Source organism: Dama dama, chromosome 13 (assembly GCF_033118175.1).
Source record: "Dama dama isolate Ldn47 chromosome 13, ASM3311817v1, whole genome shotgun sequence".
In the NCBI taxonomy this organism is placed as follows: domain Eukaryota; kingdom Metazoa; phylum Chordata; class Mammalia; order Artiodactyla; family Cervidae; genus Dama; species Dama dama.
In genome coordinates this window covers 65,913,120-65,938,051 of record NC_083693.1, presented here as the reverse complement: position 1 = coordinate 65,938,051, position 24,932 = coordinate 65,913,120, and the positions used below count along the sequence as shown (strand labels likewise).

At 47.1% G+C, this 24,932-nt stretch overlaps 1 protein-coding gene across 1 annotated transcript; it reads right to left on the bottom strand.

Annotated features, from left to right (window-relative positions):
- Positions 1-6,423: 6,423 nt before the first annotated feature.
- Positions 6,424-16,303, bottom strand: LOC133068205 (interferon alpha-inducible protein 27-like protein 2). Its single transcript, XM_061159352.1, has 6 exons — positions 16,214-16,303; positions 15,462-15,587; positions 14,916-15,068; positions 8,438-8,467; positions 7,227-7,388; positions 6,424-6,666 (listed from the first exon to the last, which is right to left on the bottom strand). Exons 2-6 carry the CDS (start codon positions 15,532-15,534, stop codon positions 6,557-6,559), a joined length of 528 nt encoding a protein of 175 aa, XP_061015335.1. The 5' UTR covers positions 15,535-15,587; positions 16,214-16,303; the 3' UTR covers positions 6,424-6,556.
- Between the last annotated feature and the right edge of the window lie 8,629 nt (positions 16,304-24,932).

Below are 24,932 nucleotides of genomic sequence, written 5' to 3'. Positions count from 1 at the left end.
GAATTGATTGAGCGTTCATTGCTGTTTCAACTGGGGTTCCAAGACAGGGAAAGTGTCAATCACGTGCCAAGAAACTTGACCTTGTAACCTCTGCTGGAACACTATGCTAAGAAACCAGAAAACTAGTTTTCAGAGAAGTAGAATAATGAGTTAGGGAGTTGAGATTGGGGAGAAAAGGGAGGAGAAAGAGAGAACTAGAGAGGCTTGGTGGCCAGTGCTTTCCTCCAAGTCCCAAGGGTGACAGGAGAGCAAGTGGTTCCCCGGCTGGACCTCAGGGGGACTCCCTTGGAAAGCTTGACGAGAATCCCTTGAATTTGAGGGAAGCAACGACACGTGTCTCTCTTGGGTCTACAAAGGCTAAAGGCAGGAAACTGATGCGCAGGCCATCCTGAGAAAGGAAGGGGACTACTCTGAGAATGGGTTGGGGGGGAGCTGCCCCCTTAGAGCTCCTTACAATTTCCGGTGGACCAAATGTGGAACCAGGCAGGCAGAGCTGGAAGAGAACTGTCACCAGCACTGCCCAGAAGTGGAGGGGAACCCAGGATGGGTGCACTGCTGGAGGAAAGTGGTGGAGAACAGAGGCGGAGCTATCCAGCCTGGGGAAGCTTCCCCTTGTCAAGGACCTTGTGGGTAAGCGAACCCAGCTGACAGCAGGGTCCAAGAGCCTACAAAGAGCTGGGAATTTGAATGTCACCCACCAGAGGGTGCCAAAGACAGACCGACACAGCATCAGCAGTGTTCCTACAAAGGGACACTTATTCTGGGCCAAGCACTGTGATCTCAGGTATTAAGCATTTTAATCCTCCCAACCACCCCATGAAGAGACACAGCTGCTGCTGCTGCTGCTAAGTCTCTTCAGTCATGTCTGACTCTGTGCGACCCCACAGGAGGCAGCCCACCAGGCTCCGCCATCCCTGGGATTCTCTAGGCAAGAACACTGGAGTGGGTTGTCATTTCCTTCTCCAATGCATGAAAATGAAAAGTGAAAGTGAAGTCGCTCAGTCCTGTCCGACTCTCAGCCACCCCATGGACTGCAGCCTACCAGGCTCCTCCGTCCATGGGGTTTTCCAGGCAAGAGTACTGGAGTGGGGTGCCATTGCCTTCTCCATGAAGAGATACTACTGTCCCCATTTCACAGATGAGCTGATGAGTCTTTACTGACTTTGCATGGGGCCCTCTCATTTTGTTTTTTACCTGAGTTCCCTGGACCCTTTTGCTTTCCCTGCCTCCTGCCCCTGCTGCATCCCTTTCTTTCCAGGTCTCCACACCTAGGTGAGCACCCGTTTGGCTGAGTCTTCTGAAGACGGCTCGTGCCCCATCGCCTCTCCAAGCCTCTGTGTGACCCTCAGGAACATGGTTTCCTCAAACAGCTGAACTCCAACAGTCCAGTCTCTCCTCCACTGCCCGCTCGCTGTGGACGATCAGGCCTGGATGGACCCAACAGTCCCAGGTCTCAAAGGTCCTTACACTGCCCACCCCAGGGGCTCCAAGAAGGACCAAAAAAGGCTTAGGCATGCTCCAGGCCCCCATCAAATCTCCACAAGGACAGAGGTCTCTGTTTCGTTAAGCATGTGTCACAGCACTTAGCACCAGTGGGCACTCAGCACATATTGGTTGAAGGAATTCCTTTTAAAGCATCTTTTCCAATGAATCCCAAGCCCTCCCATAGACAGACTGGATATGGGTACTAAGGGCTGATAGTCACAGAACTGTTAGCCCAAAGGGGCAGGGCCAGCAGCTCTCTCAGAAATGGGGGTCCCTGTCTCCCACTGTTTTCAGCTTTAAAGTTTCCATTGAGATTCTTCCAAAGTAGGAAAGTGGTTTTTTTTTTTTAAGATCCAGCTACACAAGTATTAGTAAAATAGATAAAGGCTAAATATTATATGGTATATGATTATCATGGAATGCCAAGCAGTAGCTAAAAGTAATAGGAAAGACCCGTAGAACAGGAATAGGCCAGCTACACAACAATATGTGTGAGTCAAAACAAAACTCTATCAATAAAAATGCATATAAGAGGATTACATTAAATGTTTTCTCTGATGTTGTCTATCTCTATAGCTCTATCTCATGTTCATCTACTTATCTATCTACCCTCCATCAAGAGAAGTTGCTTTATATTTACTTAAAAAAAATTTTTTTTTGGCCACACCTTGCTGCAAGCAGGATCTGTTCCCTAACCAGGGAATGAACCTGCTCCCCCTGCAGTGGAAGCAGGGAGAAGTAACCCCTGGAACACCAGGGAAGTCCCAGAAGTCACTTTAAAAGGACATTGAAAGTACTTATCAATTGCAGCAGCACTTATTTCTGGAAATGGGAGTCAGGAACAGCAATAATTCGAGAGGGTGGTTGTGAGATCCAAATCAACTTTAGCCTAGTCTGAAGTCATTTAGATTGTTAAGAGCAGAATGCATTTATTAATGAATAATATTTCTCAGGTGTGAAGTTATTATTAGAAGGAACATATTACTAGGTGAATTTTTATTAGGTAATTTTTAATAGACCTTATTTCCTAGAGGAGTTTTAGGTTCTGAACAAAACTGAGGTTCACAACAGAGGTTTCTCCTGTATCCCCTGCCCCCAGCCACCTGCACAGCCTCACCTGTTATCAACATGCTGCAACTTTGATAATTCACTTGTAGCAAAATGTCAGTTTTCATTAGCAGGTAATGCAACCCCATTTTGTAAAATTAGAAGTAAAAAGACAAGGGGGTGTTGGGAGGCATTGGGACGTTGAGATTGACACATATACACTATTGATGTTACAGGGAAGAATAAAATCTTGTATCTGTTGTATCTGTTTCTTTAACTTTTGCTTCCCATTGCTTCTGTTCACTGAAAGGATAGTGTCCATACTTAATGTCCTGCCTCGGGGAACCCTGCTCTTCTGCCTGGACGTAAAACCTAAATGCCTTTGGTCCGGAAGACAACATGATCCTGTCCACCTGTGAATGAATAGCTGCAAGAAAGAAGAAATTAACATGTCCCCTCCCTAAAACTGATCATTCCAGGAGATATTTGCAAGATTATGGCCTTTTTATTTTACACCCTCACCTTGCCCCCCTCCTCTATGTTTTGTAAAAGAAACTGGCATCCAGACCCATTTGATGATTATTTTGAGACATTAGTCTGCCATTTTCTCGGTCTGCTAGCTTTCAGAATAAAGTTGTCTTCCTTGCCTCCACACCTCATCTCCAATTTATTGACCTGTCCTGGGTAAGCAAAGCAAGCTCAGACTCGGTAACACTGATATTATGTATAAAATAGATAACTAATGGAAACTGACTGTATAGCACAGCAAACTCTGCTTAATGCTCTGTGGTGACCTAAACGGGAAGGAAGTCCGAAAGGAAGATTTATGTATATTTATGGCTGAAACGATCACCGACTCAATGGACATGAGTTTGAGCAGGCTCCCGGAGTTGGTGATGGACGGGGAAGCCTGGCGTGCTGCAGTTGATGGGGTTGCAAAGAGTTGGACTTGACTGAGCCACTGAACTGAGAAACTAACTCAACATTATAAAACAACTGCACTCCAATAAAGATTGATTAAAAATAAAAATAAACATAAACATAAAAAGACAGAATTCTGCTGATGGCCTTCCAATCCATAACGCTCTTCCCTATTCACTGAAGAGGCAGGGAGTATTTAAGAAGGCAGAGAAAGACACAGCAAGCCTGGTTAGGAGGGTGATCCAGTTTTCCCACAAGGACCAACCCTTTAACAGAGGACAAACCTCGTCTTGTCTGTAGGGCATAGTCACTGTCCTTGGCCACACAAGTGTCCTGTGTCCCTGTTCTCTTTGAAACAGGAACTTACTTCTCTTTCAGGTACTGGAGTCCCTGCCCTGACCCTGGGCTTGTCAGAGGCCTGAGCACTCCTGCCAGCCTCCAAACGTGATCCCAGAATGAGTGAAACAAATCATCAACATATCCCATCCTTTGGGCTAAAGTAACCGGTTTAGGAATAAAGAGATGACTCCGTTTAGGATACTTACGGGAACATTTACCGGAGATATTTGGGAAGGAAATCTCCTTACTCATCAGCAGAAGGTTCATGAAAAAAATACCTTTTAGGGGGAAGACCAGAATAAAGAAGCAGATAACCTCCAGAGCATGCAAACAGGCTTCTACTAAACCAGGAGTGTGGCCGCCAAAGGATGGAGCTGGTACCTCAGAAAGCAGATGTGATCCAGCAGGACTCCATGGGGCCTCCCTGGGACAGACCCCACCCCCACAGCTTTTACTGCATTGCATTGGGTAACACAGAGGGGAGAGATAGGAAAAAACAGCCTCTTGGATTCAGTGTTGAGCTGCTAAATCACACTTCACCTAAAGCCAAATAACCTTTTTATTGTTCAGTTCAGCAAGCCAGTAAAGTCTCTTGAACTCTGAGCCAGTTATAACCAAGATTCTATTACTTATAACTACATAAGCCTTAAATAAACTAACACCTACTCCAAGCAGTCTTCCTAGATAACTACAATTACAATTAATGTCTGCCTTCTCTGTCTTCCATGTCATAAAGCTTGAATCTCTCAATGGATTACACACATTGTTTCATGTTATCAGTTAGTTATTGGTGGGTAACAAATGCCCCCGCCCTCTAATATTTATTTAGCTCATGATTCACTGAGCTAAATAGTAGTTCAGGCATGTGGTTTTCCTGGTCTCAGCTGGGCTCCCTCCTACACCTGCAGTCAGCAGTGGGCTGGCTTTGCGGATCTTAGCTGGATTCATTCCTTGTCTGGAAAAAAAAGGGCTGGCTCCTCCATTAGGTCTCTGTGTTGGCTTTCCTCCAGGCCAGCCCAGGTTCCGGGAGGGATAATAAATTCCAGCTCTCAGTGAGATGAACTATACAGGTACACTGAAAGGTCACTGAAACACGGTCATTTCTGTCATTGACCACAGGTCCCTTAATGCCATCATATCTGTGCTTTCCTCAGACTGCCCACCAACACTGCACTTGTATGGAGTCTAAGCTCATATTACTTGCCACACGACTGGTCAATAAATTGAGAGACAGGTTGTTGAGGCAATGAAAAGAGACTTTATTCAGAACCAACAGACTGAGAAGATGGCAGTCAAGTGTCCCCCCAAAATCATCTTCCCCGAGTTAGAATTCAGGCTTCTTTTATTCTAAAAGGAGAGGCGATGTGGCTGATAGTTGCAATCTTCTTGGTGCCTTTGTTCTTGGTAGTATTCCCCTAGGTCTGGTCACAATGTTCCTATAAACCTCCAACGAAATGAATGTTATTCTCTGTTCTGCAGCTTTTTAATAAGAAGTGTTCTACCATATTCTCTGTTTTGCAGCTTTTTAATAAGAAGTGTTCTACCATTAAGAGTCAGAGCCTGGAGAATGGGCTGTCCTGTGTATTTCAGGCTACAGGAAACACTCTTTTACAAAGGTGCAAGTCGGCATGACTAAGCACAGGCAACAGAGTACAGAAGTTAGAGCTAAAGAAATAGACCCAATGTGGAGTCAGGTTTGTTCAATGTTACACACACTGGGCAGAGAGGGATCCCACAAATCTACTGCAGCCATAGGATACTGGGAGGCAGCCCTTGAGGCCAGCTAGAAGCTGCAGGAGTGAGCTGAGGCAGCATCGTAAGGAGACAGCCAGGTGGAGAAGGAGCAGGAGGGAAGACAGGTGTGAAGGCCAGAGTGGGGACTTGGGCTGGAGTCCTGGAGCCAAGAGGTTGGAATCAGAGACTCATGTTTAAGTGGAAGCAGGTCTTCCAGAACCTATTGTCGGTTATCCACATGGGCAGGGAGGTTGCAGGTGCCAAGTTAACACACACGGAGCCTGGCACTGAATCCAGGGCCAGGCACCCAGTGGGTCTTAGGAAGTGAGTGTTCTGCACTGACCAGCCTCTTGGGAGCCCCATGGTGGGGAGACCTGTCTGTCCTTGCAGGTTCTGGGCGGTTTCACTTGGGGCCAGTGAATTGAGCTCTAGACAACAGAGACAACTCTCTGGAGAAATGCAGATTCTCTTCCCACCTGAAGCGCTCCAAAGGCCACCAGGCCAGGCAGACAGTGTTATTGATGAGTCATGAAACAGCCAGACCCAGAGTTCTAGGTGGGGAGGGGAGAGGATCAGTACTACCTGGGGATAAAGGGCTTGGTAACTGAGGGTCAGTGGCTCAAACTGACCCCAGGGCCAAGCCGTTAGCTCCTTGGGCTGAGGTCTTTGAAGACATGTGGCCCGAGTTCCCATCTGAAGAGCAACAAACTGAGGCTCAAAGAGGAGACTATCTTCTCAGGGTCAAAACTGAGTGGCAGGACTGGGAACAGGCACGGCTTCCTGTTCTGGATTGGTGCTCATTCTTACAGAGTTTCTGCCTTATACCCAACACCTACAGGGCTCTGTAGGTGCCCCGCACCCTGCCTGGTGAACAAGAACACAGCACGGACACTTATTGAAGGTCACTACATCTCAACTTTATTTCTTATGATTCTTTGAAGAATTTGGGGAGGCAGGGGACTTGTCATTTGGGAGACTGACATCCTGATGCCCTGGAGGGTCACCTCCAGAATGGGAGCCACTTTCTATTTCAGTACTGGGTCCTCCTGGAGGAGCTGGAGGAATTCCACAGCAAGGCCCCCAGAAGTGCCCCAGCAGATCCCAGGAGGATGTTGGATGGTGTGGAGAGTCCAGTTGCCCCTGGGGGAGAGGAGAAGGTTAGAGCACAAGAGGACAGGCAGGCCCAGCAGCCCCCGGCAAGACTGTGGGTGTCAGAGACCCCAGGACTGACTGGAGGCCCTAGACCCTGACATCCCACCCCTGTTTCCTCCTCTACTTCTGAGACCCCGGGATATCTGCTAGGGGAGGGGCGGCTGTACATGGCTGCCCAAAGAGGAGACATGAACTCTGATGGTCAGTCCATCAGCGACAGGACAGACCCTCTGAGAAATGACAGGCTGCCCCTCTCTCCACTGCACTCAGCTGGGCCCAGGGAGGAGTGGGCAGCTAACCAGGTTTTGTAGGGCTGATGAGGAATGCAGGCCTCCTGAGCGACACACCCCTCATCTCGCCACCCCACACCCAACCAAAAGAGGGAAGAGTGACCAGGTCACAAAGGACCAGGTCACTGGTGGACCTGAGGACCACGTGGTCACTGAGGACCACGAAGCTGGAAGAAGCCTGTCTGCTTCTTTAGCATCTGGATCAATCTTGTGCTGATTTGTTACCCCTCTCCCGCCTCCTCCTGGGGAGACACTTACCCTTGGACTGGAGATTGGAGACCAGGCTGCCAGAGGGAACTCTGCCGCCATTGGCTCTGGCAGTTGATGACATCATATTGGCCGCGACGGAGGAGCGAGAGATTCCTGTTCTGGTGAAGCCCATGGTGTCCAGCAACTCAGGCACAGCCCTCACGGCCATGACTGTAAGGGCAGAGACATTCAGGGCTAGCTGCGGGGGACAGGCTCCCCAGACCTCCCTGACACCTTCCTGGGGGGTTGAGGTGAGGGGTCCTCTTTACTCTCCTCAGACCACAGGGCCAGAGGCCAGGGAAGGCTGTAGGTATGGACACAACTGGATGGACGCCCACCCTGACACCCCATCCTCCTCCAAGAACCTGGAACCCAGACCTGCTCGTGACTCTGCTTGCCTGTGACCCTGGAAGCTTCAGCAGTCCTCCCTGGACTTTAGTTCGCCCTTTATGAAATAAAGTTGAAACAAGCAGGGGTCTTCAAATGCCCCCTTTTGGTGGGAAACTGGTGTCTTTCATGCAAGCTCAGGCCCACAGTATGAGGACAGAACTGCTCTTCTGAAAAGGTGCTGGGTGGAAGCTTCTGACCTCTGCCCTGAGGCCACCGGTGAGCATCCCCCCAGGGGCCCTACAGCTCCAGACGGTGCAGGCATAGAACCTTCTGCAACCAGGAACCTTCTGTGTCTGCACCGTCCACACAGTGGACACATGTGGCCACTGAGCACTTGAGACTGTGGCTGGTATGACAGAATGTTTCATTTTCTTTAATTTTGGCCACTGTGTGGGAGGACCCTGGCCAGAGGCCCAGCAGGAAACCACTAGGCTTGCTGGATGACTAGAGGGTTGTAGGCAGAGCAGTTCTGAGGAATCCACACAACTCAGCTCACACATTCCTTATAGTCATTTGGAAGGGCCCCTTGCACTGCTTTCTGGGGAGCAGTCATGGGTTCAGACAGATCTACCAACTTGCCTGGATCCCACAGTTTGCACTTGGGAGAAGCTGAGATTGGAAGTGCGTGTTATGAATGGGTTTCCTTCAGTTCCTTCTTAGCTAGGCTCTTGTTATCTCAAGAATTCTACCTCTGTTCCCTGTCCACGCCACCTCTACCCACCCAGGTCTTGGGGCTGAAGGCAATCTTGGACTTGGTCAAGGACAGGTGCTCCCAGGAGTCCAGGGACAGGGGCAGATGGGGCCTTGAGCTTCTTCCCGAAGAGACTCACCTCCTCCAATCACAGCAGCCGCAGTCATGCCTGGAGACAGAAAGAACCCCCGTGAGTGCCCAGCACTGGCCTTCCCCTGGGTCTCTGTTGCTGTCCCAGTGGGAAGGGTTCCCTGGAGTTGGGTGGGGTCACAGGAGACAGCAGCCCTGGGTGGCTCTCTCTGCTTTTACAGAGAAGTCTGATTTTGCAGGAATCAGAGGAGGATGGACAAAAGTCCAGAGCTCTGTGATGCTCCAGATAGGGAGAGGAACCTGCTTGAAAAGGTTTCATGCTGCTGTTTGAACTTAACACATTTTGGTATCATTTTCAAAAAAAAAAATCAAGAAAAGCATGCTACTTTTTTGCAATGGAATAAATTTGACTGTTCTGTCTGTTCATCTTCCAGACACCCCATGCCCATCCCAGGCTACAGCTGGAGTGGAAGCCCCCCATCCTTCAGGGCTCAGCCTACTTGTGACTTTCTGCAGGAAGCACCCCTTAGTCCCCCATTAAAAGGTACCATGCTTCCTCTGAATGTTCTGCCTTGTGGCTGGAGCCCCTGACCACACTCAACAGAACATGCCTGTACCACACTGAGTTGCTCAGAGCGCTTGGGTCTGGCAGGGACTAGGGGTTTTGGACAGCTGGGACAGTTCCAGAGATTTTAGGATCTATGAGAATGAGCACCAAGAGTGCTATTTAAAGTACAAGCTCATTGCAGCAGGTGATTCACATTCTCCAAGCCTGCTTTGTATAATACTTGGCGACCAGCTACTCAATGAAGTTTTGAAACCTTTAAAACTGCTTTGCCACATGGAGACCAAGCACCCTGCATTAAAAGACAAGCCTTTTAGGTTTTTCAAAATAAAAAAAAATGTTAACATGAAGAACAGAAGCAATTATCGAATGCCTTCACTTTATCAAATGTATGTGCACTGAGAACATCATTCTTAGTGGTTAACCACATTGCTAAATCTAAGAAACTGTTTACTGTTGGTGAAGAGTTGATCCTGCTTATTGCTCAGGTCATTTGTCATCAACTTTTAGGAGATGCTGAAGTTCAAAATCTGGCATGTGTTCCTCTTTCTACTAGCACCATAACTAGATGAACTGATGAAACAGCAGACATATTGAGGCCAATTGTTAGAAAGGATTAATTGTGGTATGCAATCCAGGTTGGTGAATCTACCAATGTTGACCACAAGGTAACTTTACTTGTTTTTGTGCAATATATTTTTCAGGAGGATGTGCACAAGGATGTGTTATGTGCACTTTTCTTGCCAACCAACACCACAGCCGCAAAACTATTCAAGTCTCTGAATGACCACATATCAGGAAACCTGAACTGGTCATTTTGTGTTGGTACATGCACGGATGGAGTGGTTGCCATGACTGGATGGTATTCTGGTTTTCACTTTACTGGTCAAAGTGGTCACCTCTGAATGTGAGTCTACACACTGTCATCCATGGACAAATGCTGGCCAGCTGAAAAAAGACACCTGAACTTAACGTTTTGCAGGAAGTAATGAAAGGTATCAACCACATTAAAGTACGTGCCCTTAACTCACGTCTGTTCATGCAGCTCTGTGAGGAAATGGATGCAGAGCACAAACGTCTTCTCTTATACACAGAAATGAGACAGCTCTCTAAAGGTAGATCACCGGCCAGCAGTTTTTAGTTGTGAGAGCTGCTTCCAGGGATGTCTTTTAGAAAAACAGTCACCACTGGCAGCATATTTCATATTTTAGAAGGTGTCAAAAAACATCCTTACTTGTGTGACGTATTCAACTTGCTCAATGAACTCAGTCTGACACTTCAGGGGAGAATGACAACTGTTCAAGTCACCAGGTAAAGTGGCTGCATTTAGAGCCAAGCTGGCATTATGCAGGCGATGAATGAACACTGGGAATTTTGACATGTTTCAAATATTAGCAGAGATTTAGAAAGAGACTCAGTCAGGGTCGTTTTTCTCCCAACTGGTGAAATGATTCACTTATTTCAGCTTTCAAAAGAGTTTGAGCATTACTTCTCAACTGCAAAAGACCCCTGAACTGGGAAGGAATGTATCCCTGACCCATTTGTAAATAAGCCAGGTGAATTGACTTTGTGCCTGCTAGAAGAGGATCAACTGCTTGAGATCACAAATAACAGTGGCCTTGAAAGTATGTGTGAGATGACTTCAAATCTCCATATGGTCTAGATTAAAATCAAGGCAGAATAGCTTGAGATTGCCACAAAAGCACTGAAAAGCCTGCTTCTGTTTCTCACATCCTATCTTTGTGAAGCAGGGTTTTCTGCAGTAACAGTAACCAAAGGGAGCTGACAGGGTAGACTGGACGTAAGTAAGACACTTCAGGTGTCATTGTCTCCTGTCACCCTCAGATGGGACCATCTAGTTGCAGGAAAACATGCTCAGGGCTCCCATTGATTCTGCATTATGGTGAGTTGTATAATTATTTCACCATATATCACAATCCAATAATAATATAAATAAAGTGCACGATAAATACAATGCGCTTGAATCATCCCCAGACCATCCTCCCCCTCCCTGCCCGTGGAAAAAGTATCTTCCCTGAAATGGGTCCTGGCACCAAAAAGGCTGGGGACTCGTGCCCTTGCTCACCACTATGGGAACAACTACCCATGTGTGCTAGTTCAATCTCAGTTAATTCCAGTGAAATAAAACTTAAAACTCAGTTCCTGAATTGCATGGACCACTTCTCAAGTGCTCAATAGTTGCATCTGGCTAGTGGTGGTCCACCATACTGGATCACACAGGAAACACACTTACCATCACAGAAAGCATTACGGGAGAGTGCTGCCCTAGACCTGGTCACCAACAAAATATCCCTGTCTCTATGATCAATGACCAGCGCTCCCATGGAGACTCTCACCTCCTCCTTTTACAGATTCTGACTCTAACACAGCCTTCACCATTTCATCAAACACAATGAGATTTTTCAATCTCTGTCTAGGCACACCTCGGCGATACTGTCGATCGGGTTACAGATCACCAAAGTAAAGGAAATATCATGTGAACTTTTTGGTTTTCAGTGCATATAAAAGTCATGTCTATATATAAGTTACATTTATGTGTAACTAGACTATACCCTAGTCTGCCAAGGGAGTGATAGCCTTGTGTCTAAAAAGACAATGTGTACATCTTAATTTAAAAATACTTCATTGCTAAAAATGTGAACCTCCACCTGCCAACTCTAAGTTGCTACAAATCTTCAACTTATAACAATGCATGCCCATGTTAGTTTCCTGAGGCTGCAGTAAGGAATTACCAGGAACTGTGCTAATTCTCTCATGTTTTCTCCCAGTCAGAGATCCAAGATCAAGGTGTAAACAGAGCCAGGGTTTCTCTGAAGGCTCTGAGGATCCTTCCTTATCTCTCTAGTATTGTTGTCTAGCTGTTGGTGACAATCTCTGGCTTGTGGCTGCATCTCTCCAACCTGTTTCTGGCTCTACCACTGCCATCCTAGTCACCATCACCTCTTGTTGTCCAAGACCAGGGATGGGGACAATACAGAGGATGTTGGCTGCTGGGTGCAGGGAAGAAGAATGAAGGTGTTAAACCCCCTCCTTGCCCCCTGTGGCCCATGTTAAAGTCCACCTGTTCCATGAGCATGAAGGGGTCCCTGCATGATCAGGCTTCTGCTTCTATCCTAGGAAATCAATAGAAGCCACCTCCCTGCCTCCTGATGTTCAGCCTTTTGCCTGCCAAATCCAGGCACATTTTTAAGGACTCTGCCATCCAACACAGCTTCCAGAACCTGCCCTGAGCACACGTTCCCAGTCTTCCTCGGCCACTTCACCTACAGACCCTCAAGGGTGAATTAGCTGTGCTCCTGCTGCCACAAAATTTCCCACAAGGCAGTATGGTTCTCTGAAATCTCTGCTGGATTTTGAGCTCTTTCAGGTCAAAGGCCAAGCCTCATTCACTGCTGCCTTCTCCTGTGCCAGGCACAGGCTTGGGATCAAGGAGGCACCAAAGGAGGAGTTCAGAGAAAGAAGTACTAATCCAAAGTGCACCTTTGGGTATCCTAAGTCATGCTATGGTCTGAATGTTTGTGTCCCCAGTAAATGATATATTGGAACCTAATGCCCAATATGATGATGTTAGGAGGTGGCCCTATGGGAGCTGATTAAGACTTGCAGGCAGAGCCCTCTTGGTTGAGATCAATTTCCTTATAAAAGAGATCCAAGAGAGTTCCTCTTTTCCTCCCAACATGGGAGGTTAATGCAAAAAGATGGTTGTTCGAGGACGTGAGCTCTCATCACACGCGGAGTCCACTGGTGCCTAGATCATGATTTCCCAGACTCCAGAACTGTGGAAAATAAGTTTCTGTTCTTTTTTTAAGCCATCCAATTTACAGCATTTTGTTACAGCAGCCGTAATTCACTAAGATAGGGCACAATCAACAGAGTGAAAAGGGAACCTACAGAATGGTAGAAAATATTGGCAAAACATGTATCTGTTTAGAGGTTCATATTCAGGATATAGTATAAACAATTCCTCCAACAACAGAAAACTTGATTTAAAATAATTTGATTTAAAAACGGGCAAATGTGGAGCACAACTGGAGGAAGCCCACAGGCAGCAGTGAAGACGCAGCGACAAAAAAATAAAGAAAAATGTGGGCAAAGAATCAGAACGGACATTTCCCTAAAGACGGACAAATGGCCAACAAGAATAGAAAAATATACTTAATGTCAGTAACCATTAGGAAATTCAAAACTGCAACGAGATATCAGTCCACACCCATCAGGAAAGCCACTATATAAAAAAAACAAAAACGGAAAACAAGTGTTGGTTAGGGTGTGGAGAAACTGGAACATTTGTGCACTGTTGGCAGGAATGTAAAATGGTGCAGCAAACATGGAAAACAGTGTGATGGTTCCTGAAAAAATTAAAAATAGAAAACCATATAAGCCAGCAATCCCATTTCTGGATGTAGATCCAAAGAAATTGAAAACAGCATCTTGAAGAGATATTTGCACCCCACATTCATAGCAGCAGTAATCACAGTTGCCAAGAGGAAGCAAACTAAGTGTCGATCAGCAGATGAATGGATCATTACCACGTGGTATAGATACCCGAGAAGATATCATTCAACTTTAAATAGGAACTTCTGACATATGAGGAACCTTGGAACCTTATGCTAACTAAAATAAACATGTCAGAAAATAACAGATGCTGTATGATTCCACTCACATGGAAATTAGATTATATTAGTTGAGCAAAGAGACAGACGGAACTGTGGTTGCCAGGAAGTGGCAGGAGGAAAACAGTAGTTAATGTTTAATTGAGTTTCAGTATGAGGAGATGAAAAGAGTTCTGAAGATTGGAGGCACAGTAATATGAATATGGTTAACACTGTTCAAGAGCCGACTCACTGGAAAAGACCCTGATGCTGTGAAAGATTGAGGGCAGGAGGAGAAGGGGGTGACAGAGGATGAGATGGTTGACTGGCATTACCGACCCAATGGACATGAGTTTGAGCAAACTCTGGGAGATAGTGAAGGACAGTGAAGCCTGGCATGCTGCAGTCCATGGGATTGCAGAGTCAGACACGACTTAGTGACTGAACAACAAAAAACAACAATTCAGTGTATGCTAACAAACAATTGTGTTTGTTAGTCACTCAGTCCAGTTCACTCTTTCTGACTGCATGAATCGTAGCCCGACAGGCTCCTCTGCCCATGAAATTCTCCAGGCAGGAATAATGGAGTGGGCAGCCACTTCCTTCTTCAGGGGATCTTCCCAACCCATGGATCAAACCCAGGTCTCCCGCACTGCAGACAGATTATATGACATATGAGCCACCAGGGAAGCCCAGTTGTTTTGGTAAATTTCATGCTATGTGTATTCTGAAATGACTTTTAAAAATCTCTATGACTTTTGCTGCTGTGGCCCTAGGCTGGCCCCACATTAGAGGTGTGACTGCTTTCGGAGGGTGTGTTCTGGGAGGACATTAGTGACCAGGCCCTGGGGCACCAAGGGAGGAGCGCAAATGGGGAAATGAAACTTACCTGCCTTGGTTGCGGTGGGGTAACAGGGCAGGCATGGGCAGTGAAATTTAACCAGGAAAGCGTCATGCCCGATCCTGCACCAGGTGGCTGTCGGACATCTAACCTGTGCAGCACCTCTGCCCCACCTAATTGGAGGTGACCTGGTTCTGAGAGACCCGTAAGAGTGAGCTCATCCTACCCCTATGCTTAAAAACAAACCTATGAAGGCCCAGAGAGGGCAAGTGACTAGCCCTGGGTCACTCAGCAAGTCAGAGGCAGAATTAAATCCTGAAGTATGGTTCCTCTGATTCTAGAGCATCATTTATTTCTTCTCCTATATACACTGTAGCTTTTTTCTGACAGTGTGTTGGAGAGATTCCATCAGGAAGACTGTTCTGACAATGACAATTTAGCAGGTTGAGCTGAGAAATGGTTGTGGGATAAGGATCCGTATGTAGACTGGTGCTCAGAGACCCGTTACCTGCATAATGGTAGAAATTGCTGTCTTCCGACTGGGGTGGATCTCTGGGGTAGGAGCCAGAGCCATGTGCACCCTGATGTGGCCTCTGTGGTGGCTTCCAAAGAGAAGAGCCATCAGAGGCCTGATTGCTTGACTGGGAAGGTTCTTCTTCCTCTGGAAGAAAGAAATAATGGGGGAGCACACAGCGGGGCAGGCAGCTGTGGGACCAGACCCCACACAGCACCCTCCACCCTTTCCTGAAGCTCCCAGGATCTCTGATGCAGGGAGGGGACCTCAGAGGAAGCTGTGGTATCAAGGGTTCTTGGAGGTGAACCAGGGAGAAGACAGAGAGAGGGAGGCCCAGCACCAGTGGAGAGCTGGGGTTCCTGACTGCACAGAGCAGGAGGCTGAGGACCAGCGGGGAAGAGACTTGATGGGGCCCAGAGCACCAGGGGTGCTCACCAGGGGTGGCAGCACCAGGACAGAACCCAGACCCCCTCTGCCCACGTCTAGGAACCCCAAGCTCTGGGCCACCCCATCCTCGGGAGCTTTCCCAAGGGCACTCACCTTCCGACAGCAATTCTGGCAGGAGGGCATCCAAGGCACCGCCTTCCCCGCTCTCTATGGCTTTAGCTGACATCCTGGAGGCAGTGTGGGAACACTAGTTATGGAGCCAAGGACACCGCTGTCTTTCTGAGAAACAGAGTGTGGAGTTAAAACTGCTCTGCCTGATTCAGGGCTTCCCTGATAACTCAGCTGGTAAAGAATCCTCCTGCAATGCAGGAGACCTGGGTTCCATTCCTGGGTTAGGAAGATCCCCTGGAGGAGAGAAAGGCTAGCCACTCCAGTATGCTGGCCTGGAGAATTCCATGGACTATATAGTCCATGGGAAGAGTCACAAAGAGTCGGACATAACTGAATGACTTTCAGGGGGACACCTATCTGCCGTTCCAGCCCTGCCCTCTATCCCATTGAAGCCTGAGTCACTTCCAGCCCACCCCCTTAATCTGCTCAGACCACAGTTTTGAAGTTAATAATGACTTTGCTTAGCTCTCTGATCTCCAGAGTCTTGGCCACCTCTAATACCCCATCTCTGTCCCCTGCTCACTGCCCACCTGGTTGAAGTCTCAGGGCTTCATAGTAACCCGGGCCATGACAAGACCAGAGGTTCCCAATGTCTCATGGTAATGGTGGGATCAAGCCCCCTCCCCACACTCAGCTCTGGTCACAGGGACAGCAGTCCTGATGGAAGTGGAGAGGGAGGCTGAGAGTGGAGGCCCTTTGCTCCTCCCCTCCCCATCTCCCAGGCCCCTACTTACCCTGCTTAGTAGTTGTTGGGGATCGAAGAGTAGTGTGTGAAAGGCTGCATGTAGTGAGGCTGTTGAGAACTCCAGCCAGCTAAATAGTCCCTCCCTGGGTGACGTCTGACCCCACGAGTCCAAGGGGGAGGTGAGTCACCCTCATTCCAGGCCTGGTGCCAGGGAGACCTCACCTTTGCATGTTAATGGGAGGACGCGGGGCGGGGCTTCTGAAGGAGCACTGCTTTCCCTCTCAGATTCCCCTTCTTGGAATCTTTATAAAACTCACCTGCAATTCTTGTGAACTTTCTTTTCCCTGCCCTCCACGATTTGCAAGTTTACAGGACAAACCATTTTTCCTTGGCTGACAAATGGCACAGAGCCCTAATCTCATATCTGTAATAACTGAGGAGGCAGTGCGGGTTGATGGTCAAGAGCACCATCTCTGACCAGTGCCTGGGGAGGAGTCTGTAGTTGTGACTAAGTGAGTGAATTCCCCTTGGTGTGCCTTACTTTGGTGACACATTAGCATTCACAGGATAGGTGGTATTACTGCATGTACTTCTTTTTGTCCCTTGACGTGTGGAAGTATTAGTCATTCCGTCATGTCCGACTCTTTGTGACCCCAAGACTGTACCCTTCCAGGCTCCTCTGTCCATGAAACTCTCCAGGTAAGAGTACTGGAGTGGGTACCCTATTTCCAGGGGATCTGCCTGACACAGGAATGGACCAGTGTCTCCCGCATTGCAGGCAGATTCTTTACCAGCTGAGCTACCAGGGAAGCACCCGAAGAATTTTACATGTGTATATATATTCCTTATGCAAATATTATATATTATTATATGTATATATATTTTGCTTATTTCACATTATCTGCTAAAAGGCAATGACCAAATTATTTCCCTTTAAGAAAGAATAATGAATTAGTTCTTTTACCCTTAATTTTTTTTTTAAATTATTTTGGCTATGCAAAACAGGACCCAATGCAGGTCCAGCTGCTTCCAAAACGAGGTCTTAGAATGGCTTTTATTTGCTCCCTCCTAATGCTTGCCCCTTCCCCTGCCCATCTCACGCCTACCCGGCCTTGAGACTTGAGGGTCACCCTGGAACAGACTAGGCTTAGTCTGTGCTGAGTCCTAGCACACAGCACCAGGTGGGAGATTAAGAATTGATGAGAGTCAGTTCTTCTCATCAAGTGGCCAAAGTTTTGGACCTTCGGCTTCAGCATCAGTCCTTCCAATGAATATCCAGGACTGATTTCCTTCAGGATTGACTGGTTTGGTCTCCTTGCTGTCCAAGGGACTCTCAAAAGTCCTCTCCAACACCCAGCTCCAAAGCATCATTTCTTCGGTGCTCAGCTTCCTTTATAGTCCAACACTCACATCCATACATGACTACTGGAAAAACCTTAGTCTGACTAGCTGGACCATTGTCAGCAAAGTAATGTCTCTGCTTTTTAATATGCTGTCTAGGTTGTTCATAGCTTTTCTTCTAAGGAGCGTCTTTGAATTTCATGGCTGCAGTCACCATCTGAAATGATTTTGGAGTCTAAGAAAATAAAGTATGTTACTGTTTCCATTGTTCCCCCACCTATTTGCCAAGAAGAGATGGACCAGATGCCATGATCTTAGATTTTTGAATGTTGAGGCTTAAGCCAGTTTTTTCACTCTCCTCTTTCACTTTCATCAAGAGGCTCTTTAGTTCCTCCTCAATTTCTACTATAAGGGTGGTGTCATCTGCATATCTGAGGTGTTTGGTATTTTCCCAAAAATCTTGATTCCAGCTTGTGTTTCATCTAGGCTGGCATTTCATATGGGGTACTCAGCATATAAGTTAAATAAGCAAGGTGACATCCAGGAGCTCTACAGATACATTGAAGGGCATAGAGAATATAGTCATCATGGTAATCGAGGTGGTATGGTAAATGACCCTTCTTGACATTATCTGTGTGCGTGCCTTCCACTCCCATCCCCCATCACCAGGAACTCTACACCTGTTACAGAATCCAACCTCATATTGCTTACCACAAGACAGGGCAAGAAATTGAGAGAAAAATGGTTTGGGCAATGAATACAGACTTTATTCAAATACCATCTTCTCAGGAGACTGAGAAGATGGTAGACCAGTGTTCCCAAGAGCTCTCTTCGCAGGGCTGGAATTCACTCTTCTCTTACAGTGAAAGAATGGTGTAGCTGGTTACTGGAATCTTCTTGGTGCCTTTCTTCTTGCAGCTATCCAGGTAGGTCTGGTCACAAGGTTCCAATGTTGTTGTTTGGTTGCTCAGTCGTGTCCAACTCTTTGCGACTCCATGGACTGTAGCCCGGCAGGCTCCTCTGTCCATGGGATTTCCCAGGTATAAACATCCAGCTAGATAAATGCTATTCTCTTTTCTGCAACTTTGTAAATTTATTTTACTTGAAGGATAATTGCTTTACGGAATTTTGTTGTTTTCTGTCAAACCTCAATAAGATCAGCCATAGGTATACATATATCCCCTCCCTTTTGAAGCTCCCTCCCATCTCCATCCCCATCTCACCCCTCTAGGTTGATACAGAGCCCCCGTTTGAGTTTCCTGAGCCATACAGTAACTTCCTGTTGGCTGTCTATTTCACAGATGGCAATATGAATTTCCAGGTTACTCTTTCCATACCTCTCCCCCTCTCCCCCCTCTCCCCATGTCCATAAGTCTATTCTCCATGTCTCTTTCTCCACTGCTGCCACTGAGGTAAATTCTTCAATACCATTTTTCTAGATTCCATATACATGCGTTAGAATACAATATTTACCTTTCTCTTTCTGACTTACTTCACTCTGTATAATAGGTCCTAGGTTCATCCAGCTTATTAGAACTGACAGAAATGCGTTCCTTTTATGGCTGAGTAATATTCCATTGTGTATATGTACCACTGTTTCTTTATCCATTTATCTGTCGATGGACATCTAGGTTGTTTTCATCTTCTAGCTATTGTAAGTAGTGCTGCAATGAACAATGGGATACATGTGTCTTTTTCAGTTTTGGTTTCCTCCGGGTATATCCTAGGAGAGGGATATACCTCATATGACCCTAGCTGGGTCATATGGTGCTTTTATTCCTAGTTTTTGAAGGAATCTCTGTACCATCTTCCATAGTGGCTGTATCAATTTACATTCCCATCAACAGTGCAAGAGGGTTCCCTTTTCTCCACACCCTCTCCAGCATTTACTGTTTGTAGACTCTGATGATGGCCATTCTGACTGGTGTGAGGTGATATCTCATTGGAGTTTTGAGTTGCATTTCTCTAATAATGAGTGATGTTGAGCATCTTTTCATGTGTTTGCTAGCCATCGGCGTGTCTTCTTTGGAGAAATATTTGTTTAGGTCTTTTTCCCACTTTTTGATTGGGTTGCTTGTTTTTCTGGTATTGAGTTGTATGAGCTGCTTGTATATTTTGGAAATTAATCCTTTGTCAATTGTTTCATTTCCTATTATTTTCTCCCATTCTGGGGGTTGTCTTTTCACCTTCCGTCTAGTTTCCTTTGCTGTGCAAAAGCTTTTAAGTGTAATCAGCTCCCACTTGTTTACTTTTGTTTTTATTTCTGTAACCTTGGGAAACTTACACTAATTGAAATAAATCAGTCAGAAAGAAAAAATATATCATGATTCCATTTACTTGGAAATTAGTTTAAATTGGTCAGATTCATAGAGACAGAAAGGACTGTGGCTGCCAGGAGCTGGGGTGAGGAGGAAATGGGTAGTTAATGTGTAATGCTTCTAGAATTTGAGGTTGGGGTTTGGTGAAAGGAGTTCTGGAGTTGGGGTGCACAAAATGTGAATATAGTAAACACTGTTCAATGCGCACCAACAAAAGGTCATGCCGGTATTTCAGGCTCTGTGTATTCTGCCATGATTTATTGTTAAAGCATGTACCTTTGGTGTCTTGGCCCTGGGTTGGACACGTCTTAGAGCTGACTCTGCTCTCAGAGGGTGTGTCTTCGGAGGACATTAGTGACCAGGTCCTGGGAAATCAAGGGAGGAGCTCAAATGGAGAAATGAAACTTACCTGCCTTGGGTGCGGTGGGTCAACGGGGCAGGCGTGGCAAGGAGCTGAGCCTGAGCCTGTGCCAGCCAGCTGACCAGGAGCCAGAGCAGCCTCTCTGTCCTACCTAACTGGAGATGATCTGGATCTGGGAGACCCTTAAGAGTGACCTCATCCTACCCGTGTGAGGTCAGAGGTGGCTCCTCTGTCTGCTGTCTATGGTTTTAGCTGTCATCCTGGTGGCAGTGTGGGAACAGGATGCACAGCCAAGGACAGGACAATCTTCCTCACAGACAGAGTTAGAAAACCAGAAGTGCTCTTCTGATTTGTGAAGGACTAGGGGATGGGCACCTCCCTACTGCCCTGCCCTGCTCTCTGTGCTGTGACAGTCTGTGGGCTACTTCCAGCCCACCCACCCCCATCTGCTCAGAAAACAGTTTTGAAGTTAATAATGACTTTGCTTTGCTCCCTGGCCTTCAGAATCCTGTCTACTTCTTAACACCCCATCTCTGTCTGATGCTCACTGCCCGCCCAGTTGAAATCTTAGGGTTTCAGAGCACCCTGGTTCAGGACAAACCCCGAGGCTCCCAAAGCCTCATGGTGAAGGTGGGCTCAAGCCCCCTCCCCACACTCACCTCTGGTCACAGTGACCGCAGTCCTGGATGCTGTGGGTGGACTCCTGTGCTCCCTCCCCTCCCCCACGGCCCAGGTCCCCATTTATCCTGGCTGGTAAGGGTCTGGAAACGAACAACAGCGTGGCAAGTTCTGCACGGAGTGAGTCTGGGGCCTCCAACAGGCTGAATAATCCCACCATGGATGATATCTAACCCCAAGAGTCCAAGGAGGAAGTGAGTCAGTCTCTTTCCAGCTGTGGTTTCTCCCCTACTTTGCTAATGGGAGGATGAGGGCCATGGGCTGGTCTTGGGCAGGAGCATGACTTTCCCTCTCAGAATCCTCTTCTTGCATATGTTTGAAATCCACAGTCCTCCATTTTATAAAACTCACCGGGCTTCCCTGCTGGTCCAGTATTGAGGAGTGCAACTTGCAGGACAGCAGACACAAGTTCGATCCCTGCTCCTGGAAGATCCCACATACCGTGGATCTACTAAGCCCGAGCACCACGACTGCTGAGGCCTCGTGCCTACATCCGTGCTCTGCTAAAGAGAAGGCGCTGCCACGGGAGTCCTGCCCACTGCTCTTGCTGCTCTGCAGAGTAGCCCTGTCCTCTGCAACTAGAGAAAGCCCGTGCCCAGGAACAAAGACCCAGCACAGCCAAAATAACTAAATAAATATAACTTCAAATAAAAATTTACCTGCAATTCCTGTGAACTTTGTTACCCTGCTCCCCATGATTGGCAAGTTCACAGCAGAAAACATCTTCCTTTGACTGACATGTGGCACAGAGCCCTGAACTCATATCTGTAATAACCGAGGAGGCAGTGTAGGTTTGCAGTTAACAGCATGATCTCTGATCAGTGCCTGGGTTGGAATCCTTACTGTGACCTTCGGGGAGTGATTTGCCCTTGCTGTGCCTCAGTTTGGCGGCACACAGGCACTTACAGACTAGGTGTTGTTACTACATTTACTTCTTTCTGCCCCTTACCCCTAGTGGAATAAGTCTCATGAAAAGTGTAGATCTGGCAGTCTCCTCCTGGGTCTGGAGCTCAGTAAATGTGTTCTGAATGAAAGAATGGATATGGACAAGAAAGGGGAAAGTGACAACATCAGTGTGAAGCTGGGGTGGGGTGGGGGAACAAGGGGCAGGAAATGAAAGGAGGGGCAGAATCAGGGGTGGAAGCGGTCACTGCTTGGGACAGGCGACTGTCCTGGGAATGGGGGCCTTGTCCCTCCTTCCAGAGGAGGACATGAGGGACCAGAGGCAGGGCACTGTTATCCCCCACCCCCACCCCTGCTTAAGCTTTAGGACAACAACTCCAAACATTTCAGCAAATCCTCCTGCGGTTTCCTTGAGACACTGAGAGATGCGGTCCATGGGGCTGAGAGCGGAGGGTTTGCAGGAGCCCCACCTTGGTGTCACGTGCTATTGGCTTCACTTTCCTGGAGATTTCAGGGCATGAGGGACACCCCCATCTACAGAAGCAGGCCGATTCATTTCTCTGAATTTCCAATCACTAGATGGTAGCTAGATGAAATTAAAAGACACTTACTCCTTGGAAGGAAACTTATGACCAACCTAGACAGCATATTAAAAAGCAGAGACATTACTTTGCCAACAAAGGTCCGTCTAGTCAAGGCTGTGGTTTTTCCAGTAGTCATGTATGGATGTGAGTTGTACTACAAAGAAAGCTGAGCACGGAAAACTTGATGCTTTTGAACTGTGTTGTTGGAGAAGACTCTTGAGAGTCCCTTGGACAGCAAGGAAATCCAACCAGTCCATCCTTAAGGGAATCATCCCTGGGTGTTCATTGGAAGGACTGATGTTGAAGCTGAAACTCCAATATTTTGGTGACCTGATGCGAAGAGCTGACTCATTTGAAAAGACCCTGATGTTGGGAAAGGTTGAAGACAAGAGGAGAAGGGGATGACAGAGGATGAGATGGTTAGATGGCATCAGTGACTCAATGGATATGAGTTTGGGTAAACTCCGGGAGTTGGTGATGGGCCGGGAGGCCTGGGGTGCTGTGTTTCATGGGGTCGCAAAGAGTCGGACACGACTGAGCGACTGAACTGAACTGAATTGAGATGGTACCTAGAAAGACACCTTATGGAACAGAACAAACTGGTGCCTTCAGAGTACATGTGGCATTACAAACTCATGAACAAGGGTAAGAGAGAAGTCACCTACTGAGGGGAAAGAAAAACAAATCCTTTGCATTATGAGAATTCCCAAAGTAAAGAGAGTTGTTACGGAATCATATTTTAAAAGCCTTTAAAAAGGAACTCAGGGCACTTCCTGGTGGTCCAGTGGTTAAGAATCTGCCTTCCAGTGGAAAGAACACAGGTTTGACCCCTGGTCAGGGAATTAAAATCCCACATGTCAAGGAGCATCTAAGCCCAAGTGCCACACCTACTGAGCTCTCGGGCCTCAACTGGAGAGTCTCTGTGCTTCCAGGAAATAGCCACACAACACAGCAAAGACCTGAGTACCACAGCTAAGACCCAACGCTGCCAAATAAATAAATACTGTTTAAAGAAGGAAATCAGCCTTGGGAATTCCTGGTGATCCAGTGATTAGGACTCTGTCCTTCCACTGTAGGGGGCACGGGTTCCATTCCTTGTCCGGGAAAGATTCAGCATGCTGACATGTGGCGAAAGAAAAGTCAGACTAGAAGAGGTGATCCTTAAAGAGAGAATTGTTTACTACCAATGAATATTTGAGAAGACGTTCAATCATTCCAATAGTAAAAATAATTTTTAAAAAAAGTAGCTCTGTGTGTATGTGTGTATTCTATGTATTGGTCAGTTAGGATTTGGCTGCAGTTATCAGAAGACACTCCAGCTAACTGAAGCAGAATGGGTTTTTACACAAGGAGTTCCATGCCTATAAAAGCACCCCAGGATTGGAGAAGATTCAAGGCTGAGGCTGGAATGAACTTCCCATCCTCTAGAGGAACATTGAAGGACTTGGCCACCAAGGATTCTGGGACTCCTGCTTTGATCAGGAACCAGAGATACCAGGAAGCCACTCTGGGACCAGACTGCTATGTATGTCACGTCTGCAGATAAAACAATGCATCTCAGTCAGGTGAGAGCTGGATTCTGACTCCACTGCTGCTGCAGAAGACCTAGTCCTCACTACTGTGCTTGGCAGCAAAGCAGCAGCCCTGTCTCCCTGCCTGATGCAAGATCCAGTGCCTTTGCGGAACCGGTGTCACCAGAGAATCTGGGGAGTATTGTCATTACTCTCTGTCCCTGGGGGTTCACAGCAGGGGATGAAGCAGAACTGAGTGAGGACAACCTCCACAGCTGCTCCAGAGAAAGTAAATAAAAACATCCAGTGTTTGCACGGGGCAAGGAAAGGTGAATGCTCACACCTTGCTGGGTGGGATGTGCTCTGATACACGGGTCACAACTGGCAATACAGAAATGTGTAATAACAGCTTTCACTCCACATGATTCAGAAATACTATTTCTGGGAATTCATTGTAAGAAAAGAATCAGATGTGTGCACAAAAATATCTGTACATGATTGATTATCACGGTGTTATTGAGGACAGCAAACCTTTAACACAAGAGGAAATCAAGGACACATAATTTTATGCCCCTGCATAACAGACATTTATGTGGCCACTGATGATAGTGTCAAAGACCAGTTTACCATTAAGTGAAAGAAGGCTGTGAGAGCTGGACAAAAAAGCTAGCTGAGCGCCGAAGAATTGATGCTTTTGAACTGTGGTGTTGGACAAGACTCTTGAGAGTCCCTTGGACTCCAAGGAGATCCAGTCAGTTCATCCTAAAGGCAATCAGTCCTGAATATTCATTGGAAGGACTGATGCTGAAGCTGAAACTCCAATACTTTGGCCCCCTGATGGGAAGTACTGACTCATTGGGAAAAGACCCTGATGCTGGGAAAGATTGAAGGCAGGAGGAGAAGGAGACGACAGAGGATGAGATGATTAGGTGGCATCACCAACTCAATGGACATGGGTTTGAGTAAACTCCAGGAATTGGTGATGGATAGGGAGGCCTGGCGTGCTGCAGTCCATGGGGTCGCAAAGAGTTGGACACGACTGAGCGACTGAACTGAACTGAACTGAACTGAA

Bases quoted from the DNA above. Each gene is read 5' to 3' on its own strand.
- LOC133068205 (XM_061159352.1), bottom strand. From the start codon at position 15,534: ATGTCAGCTAAAGCCATAGAGAGCGGGGAAGGCGGTGCCTTGGATGCC. The intron at 15,069-15,461 runs GTGAGTGCCCTT...TCTTTCTTCCAG, and splicing joins GCCAGAATTGCTGTCGGAAG to AGGAAGAAGAACCTTCCCAG. The intron at 7,389-8,437 runs GTGAGTCTCTTC...CTGCCCTTACAG, and splicing joins GGCTGCTGTGATTGGAGGAG to TCATGGCCGTGAGGGCTGTG.